The 23,757-nt window shown below is 54.5% G+C and overlaps 5 protein-coding genes across 5 annotated transcripts; all 5 read right to left on the bottom strand.

Annotated features, from left to right (window-relative positions):
* Window positions 1-315: 315 nt before the first annotated feature.
* On the bottom strand, window positions 316-1,287 carry W97_04224 (uncharacterized protein; the record flags this gene model as incomplete). Its single annotated transcript, XM_007782116.1, has 3 exons — window positions 316-1,011; window positions 1,067-1,164; window positions 1,269-1,287. 3 exons carry the CDS (start codon window positions 1,285-1,287, stop codon window positions 316-318), a joined length of 813 nt encoding a protein of 270 aa, XP_007780306.1.
* Window positions 1,288-1,912: 625 nt separating this feature from the next.
* On the bottom strand, window positions 1,913-5,675 carry W97_04225 (pyruvate carboxylase; the record flags this gene model as incomplete). The annotated part of the gene is made up of 4 exons (XM_007782117.1): window positions 1,913-2,017; window positions 2,079-4,545; window positions 4,596-5,463; window positions 5,516-5,675. The coding sequence occupies 4 exons, from the start codon at window positions 5,673-5,675 to the stop codon at window positions 1,913-1,915; spliced, it is 3,600 nt and encodes a 1,199-aa protein (XP_007780307.1).
* Window positions 5,676-6,796: 1,121 nt separating this feature from the next.
* On the bottom strand, window positions 6,797-12,184 carry W97_04226 (clathrin, heavy polypeptide; the record flags this gene model as incomplete). The annotated part of the gene is made up of 7 exons (XM_007782118.1): window positions 6,797-7,033; window positions 7,086-7,205; window positions 7,261-11,484; window positions 11,543-11,914; window positions 11,968-11,994; window positions 12,070-12,090; window positions 12,146-12,184. The coding sequence occupies 7 exons, from the start codon at window positions 12,182-12,184 to the stop codon at window positions 6,797-6,799; spliced, it is 5,040 nt and encodes a 1,679-aa protein (XP_007780308.1).
* Window positions 12,185-12,887: 703 nt separating this feature from the next.
* On the bottom strand, window positions 12,888-14,812 carry W97_04227 (uncharacterized protein; the record flags this gene model as incomplete). The annotated part of the gene is made up of 4 exons (XM_007782119.1): window positions 12,888-13,547; window positions 13,599-14,031; window positions 14,084-14,463; window positions 14,513-14,812. The coding sequence occupies 4 exons, from the start codon at window positions 14,810-14,812 to the stop codon at window positions 12,888-12,890; spliced, it is 1,773 nt and encodes a 590-aa protein (XP_007780309.1).
* Window positions 14,813-20,271: 5,459 nt separating this feature from the next.
* On the bottom strand, window positions 20,272-21,780 carry W97_04228 (uncharacterized protein; the record flags this gene model as incomplete). Its single annotated transcript, XM_007782120.1, has 2 exons — window positions 20,272-21,492; window positions 21,547-21,780. 2 exons carry the CDS (start codon window positions 21,778-21,780, stop codon window positions 20,272-20,274), a joined length of 1,455 nt encoding a protein of 484 aa, XP_007780310.1.
* Between the last annotated feature and the right edge of the window lie 1,977 nt (window positions 21,781-23,757).

Here is a 23,757-nt window from a genome sequence, read left to right on the forward strand (position 1 = left end):
ACGCATCAAACCCAATTTACTCGACCAAGAGGATGAATGGAGGTGTAGCATCTGTACGTAACCCAAGTCCCGTGCTCGCGATCCGCCAACTGACCCCAAGGCATGCCCTGCCGTTCTGGAGTTGCATCCCGCGTCTCTGTTGGCGAAACTCTACGTAGGAGTATCGGGGGACTTGATATACCTTTCGCTGACAGACCGTGTGGCGATTGGCAGCGCGTACTGCGTCTTTCCAGAAAGAGTGGTTGGAGCCTCTCACATGAAATCATCACTGCAAGCTAATCAGTGACCCAATCAATGCAGGTAAAGCGGCAGAACCTACTCCGCAAAGTCGTCGTAAACCGTAGTATCCGCCTTAAGCGTCGTATCCCTCGCCGCCACCAAGCTGGTCTTCGTCTTCGCCGCCTTGCTCTTCTTGCCCCCCTTCTCCGCCGCCTTCTCCTCCTTCATCTTCTCATTCGACAGCGTAGTCAGCCCGCTCGCAATCTTCTTGATCTGGTCGCTCGGCAGGTCCTTGCAGATCTGCTTGGTGAACTCCTGCATAAACAGCACATACTGCGCCTTCTTCGCATTGGATGCCAGGAGCGGCACGAGCGTCTCGCGTAGCTTGACGAACTGGTCTTTGGTCTGCGGGTTGAAGATGGAGAGGGACGACAGATCGAGGGCGTTGGTGGGATCCTTCGGATCTTGTAGCGTGACGGGCTTGGCTGCGGAGCGGTCGTTCGAGATCCCGATGGCGCCGAAGAGGTCTTCTGCGTTCTTGAGGTCGGCGTCCTGCTCGGTCTTGCGTAGACGTGCTCGCTTCGTCGCGTCGTCTTCCTCCTCCTCGCTGCTCTCGTCCTCCTCTTCTTGCTGCCGCCGGAGATTTTCTAGCCGTCGCTCTTCGATCCGTTGCGCTTTCGTCTTGTGGTTTGCCTTCGCTTCTGCCTCGGCTTTGGCTTTGGCTTCTGCCGCCTTCTTCTCCTTTTCGCGCTCTACCTCGGAGTCTTCTGCGGCGTCCCAAGACTCCAGAACCTGTGTGATCTGTCAGACCGGATACAAGTATGCCTTGGCGGCTGTGCGGACGTACATCGCTGTCTTCGGCTTCTTCGTCATCAAACTTGCTGCGCCGTGCGATAGCGACGACTGGCGGCGAGGAAGGAGGCGTGGACTCTTCGTCTTCGTCATCTGTACATAGATACCATGTTAGCTGTGTGTGCAGAACAGGAATGCTATACTCGGGCGAAAGGCGCGTTGAGCAGAGCGTGTGTTTGCATCTGACAATGACGTACCCCACTGATTTCGCGACATGGTGGGCAGTAAGATAGATGTGCGTTAGCTAAGTGTGTCGTGAGATAGTAAAGTTCTGGCAGTATTCACGAAACGTGCTATGGCTTCAAGTCTGCGGTCTTGCTGGAGAAGAGTCGGAAGAGTGAGGAAAGATGGGCTGAAGACTGTTGGTGGGCGAACAAAGGGAGAGAATTTGGAGGGGCAACGGGTTTGTGCCGCATGCCGTGAATGCGCCGGAAACTCCTCTTGGGCATCCATCGTCGGAAAGCGCAAGTCAGCCACCCAGCCCGACCGCAGCACCCGTGGACGCTTCTTTCCACATGATTGAGCTGACTCGCGGTCCAAGGCTAACATTGACTTCTGGATGATGCTGCTAGTCTGGAGATTGCTCCAAGGCGTTCTTGCAGGCAATCGCCGGCTGACATATTATCGCCTATATCTTAATTACGTCCCTAGACCATGTCATACAATCTTGATAGTGCTTTTACAGCATCTTTTTCGTGACTGTCGTATACCAAGCACCGGGGCAAACTCTACCAAACTAGTACGCTAAGCGCGAGACATCTCGAAAACGTTTATTGCGTAAAGACGCAAATCCTCCAAACACAGCCTAAACTAATATCTTGTTTCCACCTGCTACAAGCTCTCACTTGACGATCTTGCACACCAAATCCTGCGCGTCCACCGAGTCGCCCTCCTTGACACCCAGGGAGCCAATCTTGCCAGAGTGCGGCGCGCTGATGACCATTTCCTAGAAGACCCGTTAGCAAAGCTGACCAGGTTAACCGACCGCAGGCAGAAGAGCAACTTACCATCTTCATAGCACTCAGGACCGCAATCGGATCGCCCTTGTTGACCTCCGACCCATCATGCACCCTAACCTCGACAACCACACCAGCCATCGGGCAGCCAACCTGGCTCGAATCACCAGTATCCGCCTTCGGCCTCGACTTGTTCTCGACAGCCGCATGCAGATCATCGACCGAGACCTGGCGGACCTCACCGTTCATCTCATAGAAGACCTCGCGCTGGCCCGTCTGCTCGGACAGCGGCCCAATAGCCAGCAGCTTCAGAATCAGCACCTTGCCCTTCTCAAGCTCAACATGGAACTCCTCGCCGATCTCCGGGCGGGCCAGGAAGTAGCGCGTCGGCAGAACCGACAGGTCGCCGTACTTCTGCGTCCACTTCTTGTAATCCTCGAACACCTTGGGATACATGGCGTACGAGGCGACGTCGCACTCGGTCGCGCTGCCGAATTTCTCCTTGAGCTCCGTCTTGATCTTCTGCAGGTCCATCGGCTCGAGGTACAGGCCCGGTCGCTTGTCCATCTTGCGGCGGCCGCGCAGGGCCTGTGAGCGGAGCGGCTCGGGGAAGCCGCCGTAGGGCTGGCCCATGAGGCCTTCGAAGAACTCGAGCACGGAGCTGGGGAAGTCGAGCTGTTCGGCTTTGTCGAGCACGTCTTGGTGCGTGAGGTCGTTTGAAACCATGAATTGGGCAAGGTCGCCGACCACCTTGGAGGTGGGCGTGACTTTGACGATGTCGCCGAGGATGTCGTTGGCCTCCTCGTAGGCCTTCTTGGTTTGAGCCCACCGCTCGCCGAGACCCTGCTGCGAGGCTTGGAAGATAAGGTTGGTGAGTTGGCCGCCGGGAATCTCGTGTTCGTAGACCTCGGGGTCCGGTCCGGTGAGGCCGGCTTCGAAAGGTGAGTAGAGCAGGCGGAGCTGGGCCCAGTAGCTGTCGAGATGCCTGACAACGTGCCCGTCGAGGCCTGGATCGAACTCGGTGCCTTCGAGCGAGGCGAGGAGAGCGCCGACGCTGGGTTGAGATGTCATGCCGGACAAGCTGTCCATAGCGGCGTCGACCGCATCAGCGCCGGCGTGTGCGCAGGCAACCATCGAAGCGACACCAGTACCGGCAGAATCGTGGGTATGCACGTGGATCGGCATATCAGGGTATTTCTCCCTCAGGGCTCCCACGAGCATCGTAGCCGCCCTCGGCTTGAGCACACCAGCCATATCCTTGATACCGAGGACGTGCGCGCCCATATTGACAATCTTGTCCGCTAGGCCCATGTAGTAGTCAAAGTTGTACTTCTTGTTGGGGTTCAGCATATCGCCGCTATAGCACATGGTGCCTTCAGCGACACCCCCAGCTTTGAGCACGGCCTTGATGCCCACCTCCAGTTGGTCAGCGTCGTTGAGGGCATCGAACACACGGAAGATATCGACACCGTTCCTCTTCGCCTGCTCGCAGAAGTGGTAGATGGCGTTGTCTGGCAGTGAAGAGTAGGCGACACCGTTCGCGCCTCGGAGCAGCATCTGGAAGGGGATGTTCGGGACGGCTTTCCTCATCTTCCTCAGCCTATCCCACGGATCCTCGTACAGGAAACGCATAGCTACGTCGAAGGTAGCTCCACCCCAGCATTCCAGCGCCCATGCGTTGGAGAACGCATGGCTGGTCTCCTTAGCGATGTTGAGCATGTCGACGGTCCGCACCCTTGTTGCAAGTAGTGACTGATGGGCATCGCGCCATGTGGTGTCCATGATAAGACAGCCCTTGTTTGCTCGCACGGCCTTCTTGAATGCTTCGGGGCCTTCGTTGACTATAATGCTCCTCCATCCCTCTTTGCACGGCTCGGAGCAATCGACGGCCTTGCCCTTGGAATCGGTGAGCGTAGGCATGATAATGTCGCCTTTGAACTTCGGTTCGCCAATCTGGCCCTTGATCTGGCTGCCATTGACCGCCAAGTCTCCTAGGTATGCGAGCAGCTTCTGCGCACGGTTCTGGCTGCCAATAAGGGCGAAGAGCTCCGGTGTGTCGTCGATGAAGGTCGTCCAGCAGGTGCCCTCGATAAAGGTAGGATGTGTAAGGAGGGATGCCAAGAACGGAATGTTGGTCTTCACGCCACGGATACGGAATTCAATCAGCGCACGAAGCATCTTTCTCCGCACAATCTCGTATGTAGAGCCGTGGCAGGTGCACTTGACCAACATCGAGTCGTAGTGGGGCGTGATGAGGGCTCCCGCGAAGCCGTTGCCACCGTCGAGACGTACTCCGTTACCACCAGCGGAGCGGTAAACTTCGATCTTTCCAGTATCTGGCTGGAAACCCTTTGCGGGATCTTCAGTGGTGATACGGCACTGGATGGCGAAGCCGCGGGTTGAGATTCGGTCTTGCGTCAACCCAAGCTGTTGTAGAGATGCACCCGCAGCGATCTGGATCTGCGCAGCCACTATGTCAATGCCAGTGATTTCTTCCGTGATCGTGTGCTCGACTTGACTGCAATTTATCAGCTCAGCCTCGCATTTGAGTTTTCCTGCATGACCTACATTCTGGGATTGATTTCAATAAAGTAATACCGGTTGTGCTGGTCCACGAGGAACTCAGCAGTGCCAGCATTGCGGTAGTTGACCGATTTCGCCAGCCTGACAGCATCATTCAAGATGTTGTCCCGGGTCTCTTGAGGTAGGTCTTTGGCGGGAGCCAGCTCCACGACCTTCTGGTGACGACGCTGGACACTGCAGTCGCGCTCGTACAGATGCACCACGTTTCCATGGTTGTCTCCCAGCAGCTGGACCTCGATGTGCTTTGGCCTGTCGAGGAAGCGCTCCACAAAGACCGTGCCGTTGCCGAAGGCTGACTTGGCCTCAGAGGTTGCGCGGTTGAAGGAGTCCTCGAGGGTGTCTTGACTCCGAACAACTCGCATACCGCGCCCACCACCGCCGAATGCGGCCTTGATGATGATGGGGAAGCCATACTCGTCAGTGAAGCTCTTGACCTCTTCAAATTTCCCGACTGGGCCTTCCGTACCCGGCACAACGGGCACGTTGCATTTCAAGGCAAGTCTGCGGGCCGAGACCTTGTCACCGAGGCCCTCAATGGTCTCCGGCGTAGGACCCACGAAGATCAGACCGGCCTTCTCGACATTCCTGGCGAACTCGGCGTTCTCCGAGAGGAAGCCGTAGCCCGGATGGATCATGTTGACATCGTGCTGCTTGGCAATCTTGATAATCTCATCGCCGGCGAGATAAGCTCCGACAGGCGTATACTGGCCACGCTTGCCAATGACGTAGGCCTCGTCGGCCTTCTGCCTGTGCATGCTGAGGCGGTCCTCATAGCTGAAGACGGCGACGGTGTGCAGCGACAGCTCGTGCGCGGTACGGAAAATGCGGATGGGGATTTCTCCTCGGTTGGCGACTGGTAAAGTCAGCAATTGAGCTCGTTGAAGCTGCCCGGCGAGCTGCCGCACCGAGGATCTTCTTCAGTTGCATGATCGAGCTGTTGGCTCGGAGTCTCTGGTGCACCGAATTCTTGTGGGCCTCATGGCGGTCGTCGTGGTCACGCTGGACGTGGCTGCCCTCGACGTCGCCAGATTGGCTGGTGGTCGCGTCCATGGTTATGTCCGTCATGCTGGGCGTGGTATGTCTAGCAAGCAGCAAACAATGGCAGCAAAGAAGTGAGGGAGAAGGTTGGAAAAGTTAAGAGCTCGGCGGTATGGTGTTGTGAGCCGAAAAGCAAAGCTGTCCCGCGCCCGCCAGCAGCTGTCCCTTCTAATTCACGTTACCCCTCCGCCGGCCGGCCTTATCAGGCCAAGATTCCGGGTCAAAGCTCCCGAGTGACAAGCTCAAGGCAGGGGCCGGCCAAACATCCACCACTAAAAACGGGTGAGTGCAGGGGAATGAAGAGAGACGCCTTCACTTTCGGTAAACATCAGCACGTTGCGTCAGCTTCGGAGGAGCTCTCCGCTTGGCTAGTTCAGTTGCGCATCCGCTCGAGCGCTGCCGCTGCAAGCTGTTGAAGAGCTCGTCCGCAGATGGAACTCTGCAAGCCACATCTGCATGGCCTGGGGTGTCCGGCTACCGTTGTTCACGGATGTTCCTCCCGCAGCGAGCACTGCAGCCCCAACGGGCGCGGTGTGAAGATGGATCAATCGGCTACTGTGTGCTATTTAATGAAGCATGTCCCGCAGATATCTGCTGCATACGGCGTGATCTTAAGCCTCTTGAGGTAGTACGTAGCCGGTTGAGGAGCCTTCCGGCTCGTGTTGTTCCACTCAACGTTAAATACCCTGCCAAAACAGTTCTAGGAGCTCGATAGTCGTTATGCGCTCCGTGGTTGGGCGGAGGACGTTCGGTTGAACGGTGATGCAAAGGGTCGGTCACCGGCTGCCTAATATCAGGTTTCGGGCTGGCGGCTGCCTCAAGCAAGCGGTAAAGAGCCCTTTATGTTGCTGCTGAGGTGCAGAGAAAGAAGTATTAAAGCATGCAGCAGTGGACCTAGACTACATGGCCCCCAGCCCACGCAGAAACGCTCTCGCCGAACCATTCGATGCTCGTGAAATACATGTGGAGGCCTTGCTGCAGATCTAGGCGAAGTGGCGCGCAAATCGCACTGAGATGCACCTCCCGTCCGCCCGCTGAGAACGGCTGCCCTACGATAACCCGCCCCTTGTCCGTCACCGCGTCCACCGCCGTATTCAGCGCGCACAGCGCGCTGCCCTTTTACAACCCGAGAACCCCTTGGTGCTGCTCTAAAAGCCCCGATACCCGGTAGGCTGAGGTGCAATGCCGTTCGGCTGTCCATATGGTGCCGACGACGGCGTATTCAACATCGGGCCTTGCGTGAGCATCAAGCGGGAGCCGCCCAGGATGGGCGTGTTGTCCTCGTCTTTCTTCTGCGAGGCTTCTCTTGCCTTCCGCTCCTCGTTGTCCTTCTTCAACAGATCTATCGTCGCCGCTTGCTGGCTCAGGAAGTTGATCATGTATGGCTGAAATAGATTAGTATATGAGACGACAAGATGGCGGTATAAATAGACTTACCATGGTGAAGTCTGTCAAGCCGCTGCGCCAAGAGACCTCGAGCACAACATCCGGACGAATAAGCTCGTAACAAGCGTAGAGCATGCCAACGTAGCACTCCCGGCTGCCGATGTCGACAAACTAAGATGGTCTATCAGTACTGCGAACACAATGCAAGAGAACAAGACAAACTTACATATCGAAGTAGCTCCTCGACCACGTCGGACTTGCCAGATGCTGCAGCAGTCTCGATGGCGTCCTTGAAGAGCCTGTCCTGCTTGGACAGTGCTATCGACTTGTCCCATCGCTTGTTCTTGCGGTATATGCTGGCAGCAATCTGTCTGAAGAAGACAAGCTCGTGGCGTTCGAGGCGCTGCGCCAGCTCAACCGCGTCGTAGTTGTCGTAGTTCTCGACAGAGTCGCGCAGTGTCTTGTAGTCCTCTTCCTCAATCAACAGATCGTTGATCGCATTGTTGACGGCCTTCTTGTTCTGTGACTGGACGCTCAGGAGGAAAGGCTTGATCAGCGGAATGTTGTCTGACTTTTCGAACATGCGGACCACTCGGTTGACGTCGATCCTAGGCGTCAAGGCTTGCAGCAGATCAGTCAGAAGAGATGGTTGCTCCTGAAGGTAGAAATTCAGTGCTCGGTAGTATATCTCTAAGTTGGCGACCTTGACGATGGTGTCCTTGAAAGAGTGATGTTCCCACGCGTCGGCCGCACGTTCCATCATAGCCAAGGCAGCATTGTCCCACTCATCGTAATGAGCATACAGGAAGACGAGCTCAGGCCATAGATGGGCTTCCTCGCAAGCGCGAATCATCTTGGGGATGTTGATCCGCGACCAGAAGAGTCGAAGATGCTCCATGACACGATCCGGGTGGTATTTGGATAGAGCAATACCAAGCTCGGTGAACATGCCCATATGCGCCCGCTCGAGACCGAGGCCAGCTTCCAAGAGAGCAATGAGCTCGTCGAAGTAGCCATTCCTTTCGTATTGCCTGACAAGATCTGAAAGCTCTTCTGCATGGACGATCAGGTTCAAGCCGCAGATCTGAGCAAGGCGGAACTCCTTCTTCGCAATGCAGGCCTCGTTGACCTGCTTCCATACCTTCGTGCTGTTTGCTTTGCGAGCGCACTCAACAGCGGCCTGGTAGTCTTCAAGATGTACAAGCGTGGTTGCAAGCTTGGCCCAGTTGGAGATGCTGCTATAGAAGATCTTGGCAGCTTCATGGAAACCCTCCTCATAGGCCTTGTCACCAGAAGCTTCCACATCGGCAACATTCGTAGACCGCAAGAAGTCTTCCAGTTCGGCTAGCTGGTTCATTCTTGCAAAGCAGAATGCCAGAGCGGTGTCGATAGCAGGCTCCCGGAGAGTCTTCCTAGCCATCCTGAGGAATTTGATCAGATCTTCATCCTTGCCAGCACGGGTCGCGATTTCAATAACCTCGTTGAAGTTCGATGGGTCTTGAGCACGGATGTAAGACTCGATGGCATCGGTGACACGTAAACCATCGAGCTGGGCTTTGGCGACCTTGCTCCACACCTCAGGCAGGTCGACCCGCTCCGCATACTCCTGCGCTCTGTCAATGCTGATGATATACTCGACGAGCACATTGACGGCTTCAACATGGTTGTTGTGCTTCCTGTAAATCTCGAAGGCCTCATCATACATGCCGAGTTCTATGCACTGCGCCGCAATATCATCCGGGGTATAGTTCTCGAGCTGCTGGATGTATCCCATCATGCGACCGCGATCCGATTTTGCTGCAGTGAGCATGAGGAGATTCTGAAGCGTGGCGTTGTCGCTGAAGCTGGAAGGCTCAAGGATGATCTTCTCAAGCAGCTCGATCAACTCCGCGGGCATGTCACCCCCTATGAAGGCTTTGACCGCAACTGAGACCTTGTCAGGATCCTGCGACTCCGGAACTGCGGTAGAGATGACCTGGTCCACAAGCGATCTACGATGAATGTTGTTGGGGCTCAGGACATATTCCCAGATCTCCAGATCGGCGCGCTCCAGCAGGTAGCGAGCTTGCGCTCTGAACATAGCATTCTCGTTGGTGACATTGATGAGCTCTAGATCATTCTGTCCCTTACGATATGCGATGTATGCAAGATTCGGGTCGCGCTTTTCGCAGTACTTGCCGACAATCAAGGTGTCGTACTGGTCGTTCTCCTTGAGGAACTTCTCAGGGTTGTTGTTGCTGTCAATGTAGATCTTCGCTAGCGCGTTGTAGACCGCTTGTTGCTGGTTACCGCTGGCTAACGATGCCTCCAAGAACGGCAACAGCAGCTTCAGCCGGTTCCTTGATTCCACCTCTGATACGAGCTCGTCTATCGGTATCGACGCTGGATTAACGGATTGAAGTAGGCCTCGGATGATGTTCTCATCACAGTCGACATCCAACAATCCACCAATGACTGCAGGGGTCCTCGCTGGGTTGACTCGCTGAACATACACCTCTATTGACTTGAACTGCTGGTTCTTGTAAAGGTACAGCACCAAGTCATGGATGAAGTTGAATCTGTCGCAGACGATGATGAGAGGTAGCTGTTCTGTCAAATTGGCTTCCTTCAGGAAGTTCTTCACCTTCTCAGGATCGTAAAAGTTGCTCTCTCGACAGATACGCTCGACTTCGTTGAGCTGACCCATTTTCGTGGCAGCCTCAATGTACTTGAAGGTAACGTCTCGGTCCTCGCTGACGTTGACGATTGCGCCAAGATAGTAGTAGAGACCCTCTGCTGTTCGATACTTCTCGAGGAGTTCAATGATATTGGTTGGTCCAAGGAGGTCCGAGTACTTCTGGGCTATCCGGATGACTGCCTGCAAGTTCTGCCGAATGTTGACACGAAGCATCTCATTCAAGCACTCCATTGAGAGTTCAACCGTGAGGTGCCCAAAGTAATTGAGTAGCCAGTCCTCGGGTATTTTGTCAGTCTGGACAATCATGCGCTTGATGGCTGTCGGATCATCAGTGTGCTCAAGCGCTCGTGTCAGCAAGCCTGCGTTCTCGCAGAGCTGCGCAATGCGCGCCTTGTCGTAATACGTGAACATCTCGTTCCCAAGAATCGCATCAGCCACCTGCGGAGCGCTCAGCAAGTTCATCTCGAGCAGCTTTGTTTGCAAGTGGCCCTGTTCTGGCTTGTTACCCGCAAGTGCGTCGAGCAAAAACGCAGTGGCCTGTTGAATCATGCCTTGCGACTGGAAGATGTCGACGACGCGGTCGAGATCAACGAGTGGACCGCTCTCGTTCTTGGCCAAGGCAGTGGCGAATTCGGCGCCCTTTTCAGGGTTGACGCGGACGATGTGCTGCAGAAGCACCGTGAAGTCGGGGTTGTACCCTACCCTCACCGAGTATGGTATGATGTCATCGAATCTACCAAGCTCAGCCATGGCAGCGACGACCTTTTGAGGAGCAGGAGCTCTCTCGTAGATTCTCAGTGCAAGTTCGAGGTCATGCATTCGGACAAGATCGCCGAGCTCCTCTGAACAATCCAGTTTGCCCTCGTTCAGCCACTTATCAACAAGATGCTTCCGGCTTTGAGCGAGAACAGGCCGCACGAGCTCCAGGGTTTCGTGCTTGTTAAGGGTGCCCTTGTCCAAAAGCAGGCCGAAATATTGAAGAATGACCGACAGCTGGCCTTGCTGCTGTGGTATGGCCTTTAGCCTTTCGATGGTCTGCGGTGTACGCAAGAAGCCGCGGGGCGAGTTTGCAGCTGTCTTCGCAGCCTCGACATACTCGCCAGACTGAAGAAGTCCTTCGAAGCGTTGTTGGTAAAGGCTGTCCGCACCAGGCAGACCGCCTCTGGAAGCCAACTTGTAAGCGAGCTCGGCATTAGCCGGGTTCTGCAGAAGATAAGGAATGAGGGTGCTCTCATCCACGCTGACGCCCAAGACCTGGCCTTTCCTGTTCACGCCTACGATGCCTAATGATTGTTCGTCCGGGGCTGTGACGAAAATGGTCTCACTCGATATCCGGTTCATGAATATGCAAGTACCGGTCTCGAGATCGTAGAGGTGGATGAAGCCGTACTTCGTCACCAGATATATGATCTTGTACTTGTCCGAAACCTGCATGGCGACGGGGAAGTCGTTCACGGCTTCGGCAGGAAAGTAAACGTCGACGGCACGTTTGGGGAACGCAGGGTTCGCAGCTTCGTGGTCCACCTCCACGATGTGAAGCTTCGCCCCTATCGCTGTTCGAACGGCGAACGTGAAGACCTTCGTATCCGCAGGCGCGCCTTCCAAGCGTAAGGTTCCAAACGCCGCCGCATGGCCCTCGATGGACTGGCTGATGCCCCTGTCTTTTGAATACAGTTGCATCGTGCCAACCACCCGGCCTTCCTTCTGTGAGATGCCCACGACCACCATCCACTTCTCGTCATGGCTTACACGGTAGTTGATGATCTGACAGCCCTGTTGACATTGTCAGTCAGTTTGCCGCTTGGCAGCGATGGCTAGGCACCGCACTTACCGCGAGGTTAGGGTTTCTGTCAAAAAGCTTCACCGGTTGCGTCTGGTTCGGGTCGAAAATGTTCCAGTGGTACACGGAGCTGTCTGTGACCAAGCCTAGACTGGTCTCGCTGAACCACTTCCAGAACACGACATCCTCGTTCATTTGTGCCGACTTCAGCTTCGCCTTCTGGCCCAAGTCGAATATCTGCAGTGTTCGTTGCTGGGCCTTGAGCGCTATGATGAGTTTGTTCCAGTGCATAATAGCACTATCGGCCTTGATCGGCCGGCGGATGATGTTGTTGGCATTCTTGAGGTCAACGATGATGACTTCAGGCGAAGCGGTTTCGTCGACCTTCTGGCGGACGCATAGGTAGTGGTCGGATTCGAGCGTCTAATCCTTCATCAGCGCGTGGATTTGAAGCCGCTAGCTTGTGGGCAACCTACGCAGGAGTTGAAACCTATCGATGCCGGCTAGAGGAGCAGTGAGCGCGAGTCTTGTGGGCGGCTTGGGTTAGAGGCTATTGGGATGGCTAGGCAGCTACGTACGAGTATGTCGATTGATGTCAACTGCGCATGTCTTTAGTTAGCGAAGACTCAAGATCTGTTGCCGCGGTAGTCGTACCTGAAGCAGCTCAGTGAACTTTATGGGAAGAGGCGCCATGGTTGATGGTTGCGACGCCCAACTGCGACTTCACCAACCGCTGCGATGAGCGCGTCTATGGAAAGAAGATCGGGGCTCGGGAAGGAAGTAAGAAAGCGATTACAACGCCAGTAAATGGGGAATCAGAATGTGAGGAGAAAGGAGTGGTGGTTTGGCTGTTGGTCTTGAATGTTGTCAGGAGAAGCTCTATCAGGTACCCAAACGTGAGCCCGTCAGCGGCAGCGGCTGAAAGCTGTCCGGATGGAAGGTTTATCCGGGTCGACGCAAACGCCAAGCAACCTGGAAACATCCCACTCCGCAAACTCCACAAACTCCACGTCACGCTTCATAAGTGGACAGTGTCAATGCCAATAATCTGGGACACTGTGTTGCGCATAGAAAACATCCTTGGCCAAACGAAGAGTGCGTTTCTTTAAAGTCCGGAAATGTAGGGTTTAATAAAGTGTTTTCTCTAGAATAGGGTATCTTACAGAAGGTAAAGTGATTATGAACATATCTGCCGGAGTTGCGAATACCACCGAGGCGACGTGATCTATGCCAGGCCCGTGTCTCGACCCTCTATCCATCCAATCTACTCTTTTGAGCTCCCCGCATACAGAACCAAGGAAGAGTCGTGTCGCCCCAACGCCAATGCGATGCTAGTACGGGTATCCGACAAAAGAAAACACCAGAATTACAACAGCAGAGCGCACCGCTAAGCCATTTAAGCCATGCCTCCCATCTCAATCTTCTTGCCCTTCACGCTCTTCCACTGCACCACAGCGGCACCGAAGATGGACAACACGCTCATGGCCACAGAAACGTACCATGTCTGCGTCAGCGCCGTGTTGTATGCCCTCAGTACGGGTTGCACCAGATCTGGGCTGAGTGCTTGAACAGCCCTATTTATGTCCGTAGCGCCGGTCATGAGCACCAGACCCGTCGGCACCCGTGGGGCCTCGATTGCCAGGTTCTTGATGAGCGTGTTCGTGAAAACGTTCTGGCCGACAGAGATGAAAAGGGCGCCGCCGAGGGTCTGACTGAACATCATGACGGCGGTGCCAATCGGTATATCAGCGGCCGGCAGAGCGGTCTGGACGGCGATAAGAATCTGCTGCATGCCCATGCCGACGCCGATACCGAAGATGGCCTGGTAACCAATCCACTTCGGATGCCCGGTGTCGACCTCGAAGGTAGTGAGCAGGCCGGCGCCAATGGCCATGAAGACAGACGAGCCGAGCATCCAGGGCGTGTAGTAGCCAATGATTGTAACGGCAACGCCGGAAAGAATGGACACGATCACGAGAGCAAGGATCATAGGGAGGTTCATAATACCCGACTGGGTTGCAGATACGCCTTTGATGGCTTGGAACCAGATCGGGATCTATTGAGGTTAGTGGGCTGGAAAGATGACATCAAGGCAGCGTCGACTTACCCAGTAAACGAAGATGAAGAAGGCCGCACCAAGGCTGGCCCCGAACCAGGCGCTGCCCCAAACGTTGCGGTTCTTGAAGATCCGCGGTGGGACAGTGGCCTTCTCCTGCTTCCAGATCTGCACGGCGATGAAGCCTATGATAAGGACGCCGAAGAGGACGAGCAGAGCAATAATGCGACCGCTGTTCCACTCATACTTGGACCCACCCCACTGAAGGGCGAGCAACAGACAGATAATGGCCGGAATAAACAGAGCGGTACCTTCGAGGTCGAAGTAGGCCAGTTGACCCTTGATAGTCGTTGCCTGTGTGGCCTTGACACGCTTGGGAGATTGGAAGAAGAAGATGATGAAGGCTGCCGTCACGGCGCCAAATGGCAGATTGATGTAAAAGCACCACCTCCAAGTGAGATGATCGGTGAAAGCGCCGCCCATCCTAATGCTACATTAGTGCAGGTCCTCGCGGTAGAGACTCCGACAACACTTACAAAGGCCCAGCAACGGAGGCTATGCCGTACATGGCTCCGATGAGTCCAGTGTATGTAGGACGCTGACGGAGTGGTACAGTATGGGCAACGATTAGGATGGCACCTGAGAAGATGCCAGCAGCACCAAGACCAGCAATAGCTCTGCCGAGAATAAGGGTAACGGAGTTAGGGGCGATGCCGCAGATCAGCGATCCAATCTCGAAGATAGCCAAGGCCCCCAGGTATATCCATTTGATAGAGTAGAAGCTGTAGAGCTTGCCGAAGATGAGCTGTGTCGCGCAGGTCGTGAGGAGGTACGAGCTGCCATACCAGCCGACGTCGTTCAAGGCTTTGAACTGATCGGTGATTTTGGGGATGGCCGTTGCGATGATCGTGTTGTCCTAGTGGATGTTAGCTCGATTCTCAATCGGAGCAGCCTTCCGACTATACCAATGCCATGCAGAAAACCGAGAGCATCAGAGCGATGGTGATCAATGCAAGTTTGTACGACTTTGGGTACTCCGGCTCTTCCTCCGCCGGGCTTGCATCGGTTGCCTTGACGACAATGTCGAGAGCCTCCTCTTGTTTTTCCATGGTGGACGGCATCTCTGCGGTATCCACGGTGGTGTCTACGGGATCCTTCTTCTCGAGGACTGAAGGTTGAGCGCTGCGGCCGAGGGTCGAGTCGGTTGACATGCTGTGCGTGCTGGAGGGCCGCATAGGGTCCCGTGGCGGTTCGAGTTGAGCCATTGGATTTTTATCAGTAAAGCTGACCGGATGTTATCGAATCCGAGGTGGAGGAGTTGAGCAGGTTTGCGTGTGCGAACAAGGGAGGTGTTGCTGCCTGATGTGCTGATGCAGGGACGGATTAGAAAGTGTGTGGGAGGTGAGAGAGGTTATATGTCACGAGGCGTCATGGAGAGATAGGACGGCCGATGGTGTTGCGGTTTGGTCCGTCGTCACCTCGACGGCCTGGCCTGGCCCCGTGTCTGCGACTGCTTTACCAAACTCGGGCGATGCGACCCGTGGAGCAGATTAGCAAGAGCGCGAGCGGGTTTAGCGAGCGTCCGTCGCCGAATGGATCTTGGAACCCGATTCTAAAGCTCCGATTACAGCGTGCACGGCACGGTAACGAGCAGTGTGGGAGGAGTTTGCTACGGTACCTAAAACACGGGCGTGTTCTGACTGGACAGCCCGCTACCCCATTTCGCATGGCGGACTGTCGGGGTCTTGAATCTCTCCGTTCCTCGCCAGAGTCTCGAACTCAACCGCGCTGGACCATTTGACGGTCTGGGCAGAGTCATCTCTGCAAGCCACTTTGCAAGCCACCCTGCGAGTCAGCCGCCAGTTGCCAGATGCGGGCGCCTTGATGCTGACTTCACCACTCGACTCTGAGCCTTAGGGATCGCAGACTAAATGGCGCGCCGATCCGCAACGTGTGTTCCCCATTGAAGATCGAAGCTTGTCGCTTCTTGCCTTTTGGCCCGCCGAGACCGTTCACACCAGCCCCGTGGCCAGCAAACTCGACTTAAGACCTTTACAGTAACTCAGGGGTCTGGACGAAGCTCCTGAAGCAATTGGCGTCCTGTTGCGCAACAGACAGATCTGACACGTGAATCACAAGGGAGGCCGTGCCCGCTGAGTAATAACCTTAACGAGCATCCTAGCAATTTGAGACTGTTCACGGGACGCTCTCGCTCGCTTTCCTCATGTCTCGGGGAAGCCTCAGGCGGATGTTCGCGCCACATTTAGACTCCGGCAGAGAAGGGCTACAGGGCTGACCGGAGCACTGTTCACAATGCATTGAAACGCTGGCTCGGGTTTTGTTATCCCGTGGCTCTGACTCACATCAAAAGTCAACATCCGGAACATTCTCGCCCTCATCGGAGCGTCGACGAATAGCTGCACACCCAACACGAGCACTACGGGGCTGGGCGACATTGCTACATCCCCAACTCTATGCATCTTCCTCGTACTCGACAGTCGCCATCAGGTCGCCGTCGGGCGAGTCCGTTTCGTATCTCAAAACGGACACCAGTTTACTCCTGTAGATTAGTACCAAGTACACACCAAAAGATGTATACGCTACTTGGTATGCGTAAATACCTTCACTGGCATCTATTGCGGTTCTTCCGTATCCGCCGTGTTCAGCAGTGAGTGGAAACGGTATACAACTACGAAAACAGACTTCCTAAATATCTTCGAAATCTTTCAAGCACTCCCTACACGTAGCAACTTTGAGGGCTCATAGAACATCTCATAAGCTTCTCTCTTCTCAGCTCCGCTCTCTCAAAACGCTTCTATCCACTTGATCGCCCGAATCCCACCTGTAGGGAAAGGCCGTGCGAAAACTGCAGTCAGTAGGTGAATTCGACAGTATCCAAGTACTGTCAAACTTTCAGCTTCGAATTAATTGTTGCCTTTCCTCAGGACCGCTATGTAGTGTGAAGATTCCTATTTAACCTTCGCTTCACTCCCCTAGTACGGCGCATCTAGCCCTGAAGTCACACCGGGATTCTAAAGTAGATCCAGCTATTGAAGATTGGATGGGATGATGATGCCGTTGCGCTGCCTGTCGGGGACGTGAGGATAAAGCCATTGGAGAATGCTACACGTCGAATCTCCTGCAGCAGCATGTCATACGGATGGCCCGAGGATCCATCTCGATCATCGCTACAGCCGCATGAGAGATCGTGAGGTGCGCCTCAGGAACAGTTATGCGGATTCTGCAGAGACCTAGACTTTGGAAACACCTTCGAACCTTCCCTGTCAGAGCCGTCATCGCGTTCAATGAACCCAAGTACAATACTTGTGACATAGCGACAGTCTCGAAAGAGTCGAAGAACTGCCCTTCCTGCCGTCTTCTTTGTAGCGCAACCAGATCCAGCGGCTAAGTCTCCCATGGACGGTCCGAAAGATGTCATGTCGAGGCTTTCACTCAGTGGCACGGTCGCGTGGCACTCACCTATCGCCTCCGCCTCGCGCTATAGACGCTTCTGGGTGCGGCGCTGCTAACGGAAGGACTGTTTAACCTTTGCTTCGTCCAATTTTTGTGGCATCTCATAGAGCGCAGGACGCTCCATTGTCGACGACCAGTAGTCCCTCTTTCCGCTCGGCTTTTTGGGTTATGGCTTCCCCAAGGAGCTTGGAGAGGCCGAGTGTAAAGCCTCCGGATACAGCTATGGCGGATCAGCGCTGACTGTTAACGATGCCGCGGCGCAGACACCGATTCACTATTGCTCGGTATCTACCCGGGCACTCGAAGCGATAATCAGACGTAAAAGCAAGTCGATGGCATGCACGTTGCAGTCGTGCAGCGCAGTGCGACTTCCTCGTTGCCGCCCTCCAAGGAGAATGACCGGGCATGGTCTCCCTAAGATGTCTACTGGCCAAGCGGATCCTCTTGTTTAAGGAATGCAGAGTCGTCTTCCAGCCCACCAAGGCACTATGGCGTAAGGACGCATTCTTGGAGACCCGAAAATGGTATTGTGAGCATGTTGAGTCTTAAGAACGGCACATGGTCCATCCGCATTGTTCCATCGCTGTGCTGACATCCACCTCACGCTTTGGGAGCTACTGGCTATGTGAAGGCCTGCGATACGTACCAGACTCTACCTCTTGCCAAACATCGCAGGCGTCGATCGACTGTGTAGCACTTGTCAAATCATACGTCAAACGATGACTATTGTATGAGAGAATCATTCTGCGTGCCCTCGCGGGTATCCAGAAACCCTCGTTCTATCGCTTGGACCCCTCCGTTGGGGTTTACTGGACTGGTCGTTCCACCTTACGCTTCTATGGTATACCGACGACGTATATCCGCTTCCTAGGCGACGCGGCTTCCCGACCTGGATGGACGGGATAGAAGGATCACAAAGGTAACCATGAATTCGAGATCACGCGGTCTCGAGACGGTTGCCATGTCATGTCCCACGAGTTCCAACCCGGCATCCGCTTTGCAGTGTTTATGACCATGCCCTTTCACCACTGATACACCGCCAAGCTTCGATGGCAGGATGCAGGCCCACGAGCTGACTTATGCCGCGGCGCAGTGGGAAGGACTCCGGCGTGCGCATTCGCAGGCACCGCCATACCTAGTCGTGATCTTCTAGACAAGCGCCACAATGCCGCTGTAAGCAGGAGTTCGTCCGGCACAAACGCATCCGCGGAGTGCGTTGTATCCCTTCTAGACGGCATGCCTCTTGCCAGTGTAACTTTGATCACGCTTGGCGCGAGACGCAGCTGGATCAGCTGGAGTTCATTGCCGTTGCTATAAGATGCGATAACGTGTCGGTTGAAGCTCAGGCTTGTACGACGGATGGATGGGCTGACATATCGCGCACAGTCGGTGCGTGGTTGAGCTCACAAGCGAGATTGCCGGGCTGCGAGGCCGCAGCAGAAGCTGACAATTCTTGGGTAAGCGTCTGCGACTTATCACTGCTGTTACAGCTGTCTTTCCCTCTGTCTACGCCTCTCAAGCTAGTTAGATTCGCCGCCATATAGCAGTATAGATCATCCATAGCCTCAGTCTTCAACACATGTCGACCTGCACTCTCTTCTTCGCTCACACCAAATCCGCAACCCCTAAATATGAGCCGCGTGGGTTCTCACCGCCTTATGCCTAGTCTTATACCCTCCCTGCTCCTAACCAGACCATCTGCTTTCAACAGTCACTGCTACAGTCACTAGTGTGCTGGACTTTTGACACCGTCATTATCATTCTCACGGCACGATTGGCCTCATCATCTCTTCGCGTAACTTCTCTCTCCCTCAAACTCATCGTTCAGATACAACGACATATGTGCTTTCGTGGAACTGCAACCACTCTACACTGTCGATTCAACCATCATCACTCTTTACAATAGCGGAGTGGAGAAACCTTCCAACAGAAGCGCACATGTTGCCGCCTTGGAAGATCAGGAGGTTGGACATAGGATAGACCGCAAGGATTATGGACAATGTCGTCAGTATAGACCGTCTTGGAGCTTTCCTCCAGTTTCCTATCCTGCAAGGAGCGTACTCCAAACAGACAGAGTCGGTCTCTCTGCTCAAGCATTGCTATGACAGGAAAGCGATCCGTTCTCGCCCGTGCGATCTTGTGTTTTGCTTCATAGCCAGTGACACATCGACGCTAATGTCACATTCAGATCTCAACCTAGACTAAACGCTGCACCGGCCGCAGCCCATCTACAGCAGGATATCAAGCGCTACCTTGAACCCCAAAGACACTTTCGGCGGCATTGAAATGATCACTGCCAGCATGGACGCAACTCCAGACGTCACATTCACCATTCTCGCCCATAAGCGCTGTATCTAGGATGCACTCTACACGTCTAGCTCCGCCGTGCTCACCATTCCGACTCCGAGGTTCATAATGCTCTTTCCCGGCAGTATAATATTCCACGAGATATCTATTCCGGAGCTGCTGAGCGATGACCTGAACTTATAGCAGAGGTACGAGAGCGAGGGGCGCATCGATTGTTTTTCAAATGCGTCTCGAGTGGAAGGGACAGCAATCTAGCGCTATTTGTACGTGTGTGTGGGTTAGGATAGGGAAAGGGGAGACGGAGAGGGAAGTGGAGGGTAAGTGGAGCATGGTATCGTAGCAGCAGACGCAGGGGGATGTTAGTAAGTGGTAAGTGGATAGTACGTCGTATAACTGCTTATACGGACCATCACATTCTTCCGTTCAAAAAATTTCTTCTCGGGTCTGAAATTCTTACGAAACTAAGAAGTTGTGCCTCGCTCATTGCGAACGACTTTCTAGCGACCGGTCTTGATCATCAAAGTCTTTTGGATCCTGTTAATGATCCTCTGTGCAGGCGAGACCCCTCACGAGATCTTCAGCTTTTCACTTAATATCTTGTAATGGCTTCGTCATTCACAATAAGCTTGAATGCATCTATACACAATCCTTTTCTGATTAATTCTTCATACTGAAGGGAAGCCCAATATGGTAGTGAGTAACAATGATGAGATCATCACACAAGAATCAAGTGACAGTTGGTGGGTTCGAAGTGATTGGTCTAATTATTCTATATACAAAGCTCGTCGAAGCATGAAGACGTCAACCATGGGGTTTCCATGGGCGCACTAGTAGCCGCAGCCACCAGGCTGTGAACAAGCGCCAAGCAATGACATCGCTTTTCATTGACCTGCTATGCAAAAAAGCAAAAATATAAACGCCAAACCCATGGTTCGTCGATCGCTTAGACCGTGTAGCGGAAGAAGCTGGCAAGATCGCCGCGCTCCCTCTCCGCAGTCTTCTCCTCGATCGTGTACTCAGCCGGGCGCTTGAACTCACGATCCCTGCGCGCATTCTCGCGGCGGAGGTAGAGCGTCATGAAGATTTGGAGAATGGTGCTCATACTGAGCAGGCCGATAAGGATGCTATGGCCCGGGACGAATTGCGGCGAATCCTTGGAGAGAAAGACGAAGCCGGCAATGGCACCACCAAGGTTACCAAAGCCCACGTGCATGGCAATACCGACACCGCGCTTGACGGAGCCGCCGATGTTGTTGCCGTTCCACGCGACACCCTGGGGCACGTTGGGGTAGACACCCGAGGCGGCGAAGAAGGTGCCGGCGTACTTGACATTGGGGTTTTTTGACGCAAGGAGCATAGCGAATCCGATGATGGCGGTGATGTTGAAGCCGATCATGAAGAGACCGCGCGTCTGGAGCCTGTCGGCCATATAGCCACCGACGATACAACAGAAGCAGGCGACGATGTATGGTGGGGTAGTCATGAGCTGGGCGGTCTCGTTTGTGTAGCCAAGAGTCCTGACAATGGTGGGCAGGAAGAGGGAGAAGCTGTAGAGTGGAGTGTAGATGCCGATGGTGATGAACATGTGCACCCAGATCTTCCAGTCCTGGAGAGCGTGCCATAGGTACTTTATGTGGTACTCATCGGCGAGAGAGCTACGGTCGTGCTCGAGACGGCGGGAGACCTCCTTCTTCTCGGCGTCGGTGAGGAACTTCGCGGTGGCGGGGTAGTCATTCATGACTACGAAGGCGATGAAAGCGACGATCAGGGTGACGATACCCTCGATGATGAAAATCCAAGCCCAGCCAGCCTTGCCGCCAACACCATCGAGCTCAATGATGCCACGAGCCAAAAGGCCACCGAAGGCACCAGCAGCAGTGGCGGCGGAGAAGAAGATGGCCATCCGCAGACCGCACTCGTGGCGGCGATACCACATGGTGATGTAAAAGGTGACACCGGGGAAGAGACCACCTTCTGCAACACCGAGAGCAGCGCGGGTAGCGAGAAGGCCGGCGAAGTTGTCGACGAGACCCATGAGGGTGCAGACAACACCCCAGGCAACCATGATGGAGGGAATCCAGATAGACGGGCGGGTCTTCTTCATCATCAAGTTGGATGGAATCTCAGCTGCGACGTAGAAGGGGAAGAAGACAGCCAAGGCGATCTGAAAAGTTTGTTAATATCGCATCGATACTAATATCTCACAGACAGTACTCACGTTGTAGTCGAGGCCCTTCATGCCCAAGTCCTTCTCGAGACCGGCCAGACGGGCATTGCCGATGTTGGTACGATCGAGAAAGCTGAGGAGGTAGAGCAAGGCGAGAAAGGGAAGCAGGACCCAATCGATCTTCCTGATCAGGCGCTGGGTAGCCTTCTCATCGAAGCCCAATGAGTCGGAGTCGGAAAGCGACTCGACCATGTCGACGTTCTTCTTATCATCGGAATAGTCCATGACGATTGTTTTGGATAGATGGATTGATGGGGTGGAGTGAGTGATATCTCAATGAGGTAGTTGGAAGTGGGAGTGAGTGTGCAAAGTAATAATCGAACGAAGGTTGAAAGAGAAGTGAAGGGCGGGGCTGTAGACGGGTGACCTCGAGGCTGTCGAGGACGCTCACTTGCAGTCTGCTGACTTCACAGATAGCGGGCGGACGAGTGCATATATACCCACTGGAAGTTAAAGTTGTGTTCCCCACATCGCATTATGACGCTCGAGCCAGCTACTCCAGACGGCTCTCCACACTGTCAGTGCTGCCTCGTGCCTGTTGGCCGGAGTGTCAAAAATGTCAGACTCGCTGACCGAATCCGCAATTCTAGGCCCTTCCTAGTCGCCCGGCCATAAGGAACATTTCTGAGCGCCCTCCGAAAATCTCAAGCGGCACCCACATGGTGTGCATAAGCGCGCAGCCGCTGCCAGATGGTGGCTGCGTCTTTCCTGTCGCGGCCAAGTGCGAGTGAGCTTGTTCTGAAACCAGACGTCGGGATTCGAGCTCGGTATACGCCGCGCCGCTCAGAAGGGAGAGATCGCGTACCGCCATCCGCTGCGGCAAAAGGAACACGAGACCTATCATTGGCTGGCCGTTACCGTGGCGCGGCTGACGCTGACAACGTCTCGGAATCTTGAGGGAAGGGCAATCGGGAGCGTGACGCTAGACTACTCGAAATTTGAGATTTTCGACGCCAACGCCGTTGAGCAGTGGTGTGTGGGGTCCCCAGACATCTTCGGACATCTGCCTCCTTTCTCACTGGCGCATCCTTCAGACAGGCCGAGGCACAGGCTAGAAACAATCAGTTGCTAAGCAATCGGATGCGGACTGCTGCTGCGGACGGCCTTGATTTTTGGGCAGCATACTACGGAGACCCACAGGCTCTAACATCACGGCCTCGGCGCTAACCGTGGCCCCGTCATACAGAATCAATTATGCTTGTTTTGGGCCTCACGCCAAGTACCCTATCTAACCCTACGAACAGGGCACCCGGGGGCCCTCGTATCCACCTTCGTACCAGCTGGGAGAGCTCTGAGATGCGCTTGTGTTCGTGCTACACCTCTTAGACCCACTTGCCATGCTGTGTTATCCCAAGCATCAGACAAACCATGTCAGGCCCCCCCTTTTGGTTGAGGTTGGATGGTGATGGTAACACGGGACAGCCATGTGTCGATCAGGCCTCCCCAGATGACATTCTCCAGATCCGCGGGTGACGCCAACGCAGATGCTTTTTCGGAATCTTCTGTGTCTTTTTCTCGAATATTCCTCAGCGAATGACCGGAGTTGCCGTCACTTGGCACACACGATGCTCTGCCGCTGCCCACGGGACTGCCCGCGAGCAACGTCATGCCAGCCACTTCGGATTGCCCTCAGAGCCACCTGTTCACGATCCGAAGCGCGCACCGATTTGTTAATGCCAAGCATGTCACTGGGTTGGACAGGGGGAAGCGGTGAGCCTAGAGCATGGTGTCGTTGTTGGCTGGGTCTTGTTTGCCCAGACCGGCTCCATTACGTGAACAACCGCGTTGCCGTCTCCAACAATACCTCGAAGACACACACGGATGCCATCACCATCGCCAAACGAGGGGAACTGCATCGCCCTCATGTTTTTTGTTCTGGTGATCGATTTAACAGAGACATCAGCGTCAACACGATCGTCCTCCCCGACCTCAGCTTCAAAGTTCTGCCACTGACGTGTCATGTCCCGAGGAGGCCATCAGCGTTCCGTCACTCAGGCTGATAGTATGCCTGAAACCCCGCATAGTAAACGTATCTGTACACCTGCAGCATTATACCGAACCCGTCTGTCAAGCCTGACTTTATCGTGCTTTTGCTTTTATCGTTCGCATGAAAACGCAAGGCTGCAGTAGTGCCGACTGCGAGGGCCATATCGGGCAGCTCCTTCTTTACCCGGCGAAATATGCAGCCTTCCTCGCTACCGG

Source organism: Coniosporium apollinis (genome assembly GCF_000281105.1).
Source record: "Coniosporium apollinis CBS 100218 chromosome Unknown supercont1.18, whole genome shotgun sequence".
NCBI lineage: Eukaryota > Fungi > Ascomycota > Dothideomycetes > Coniosporium > Coniosporium apollinis.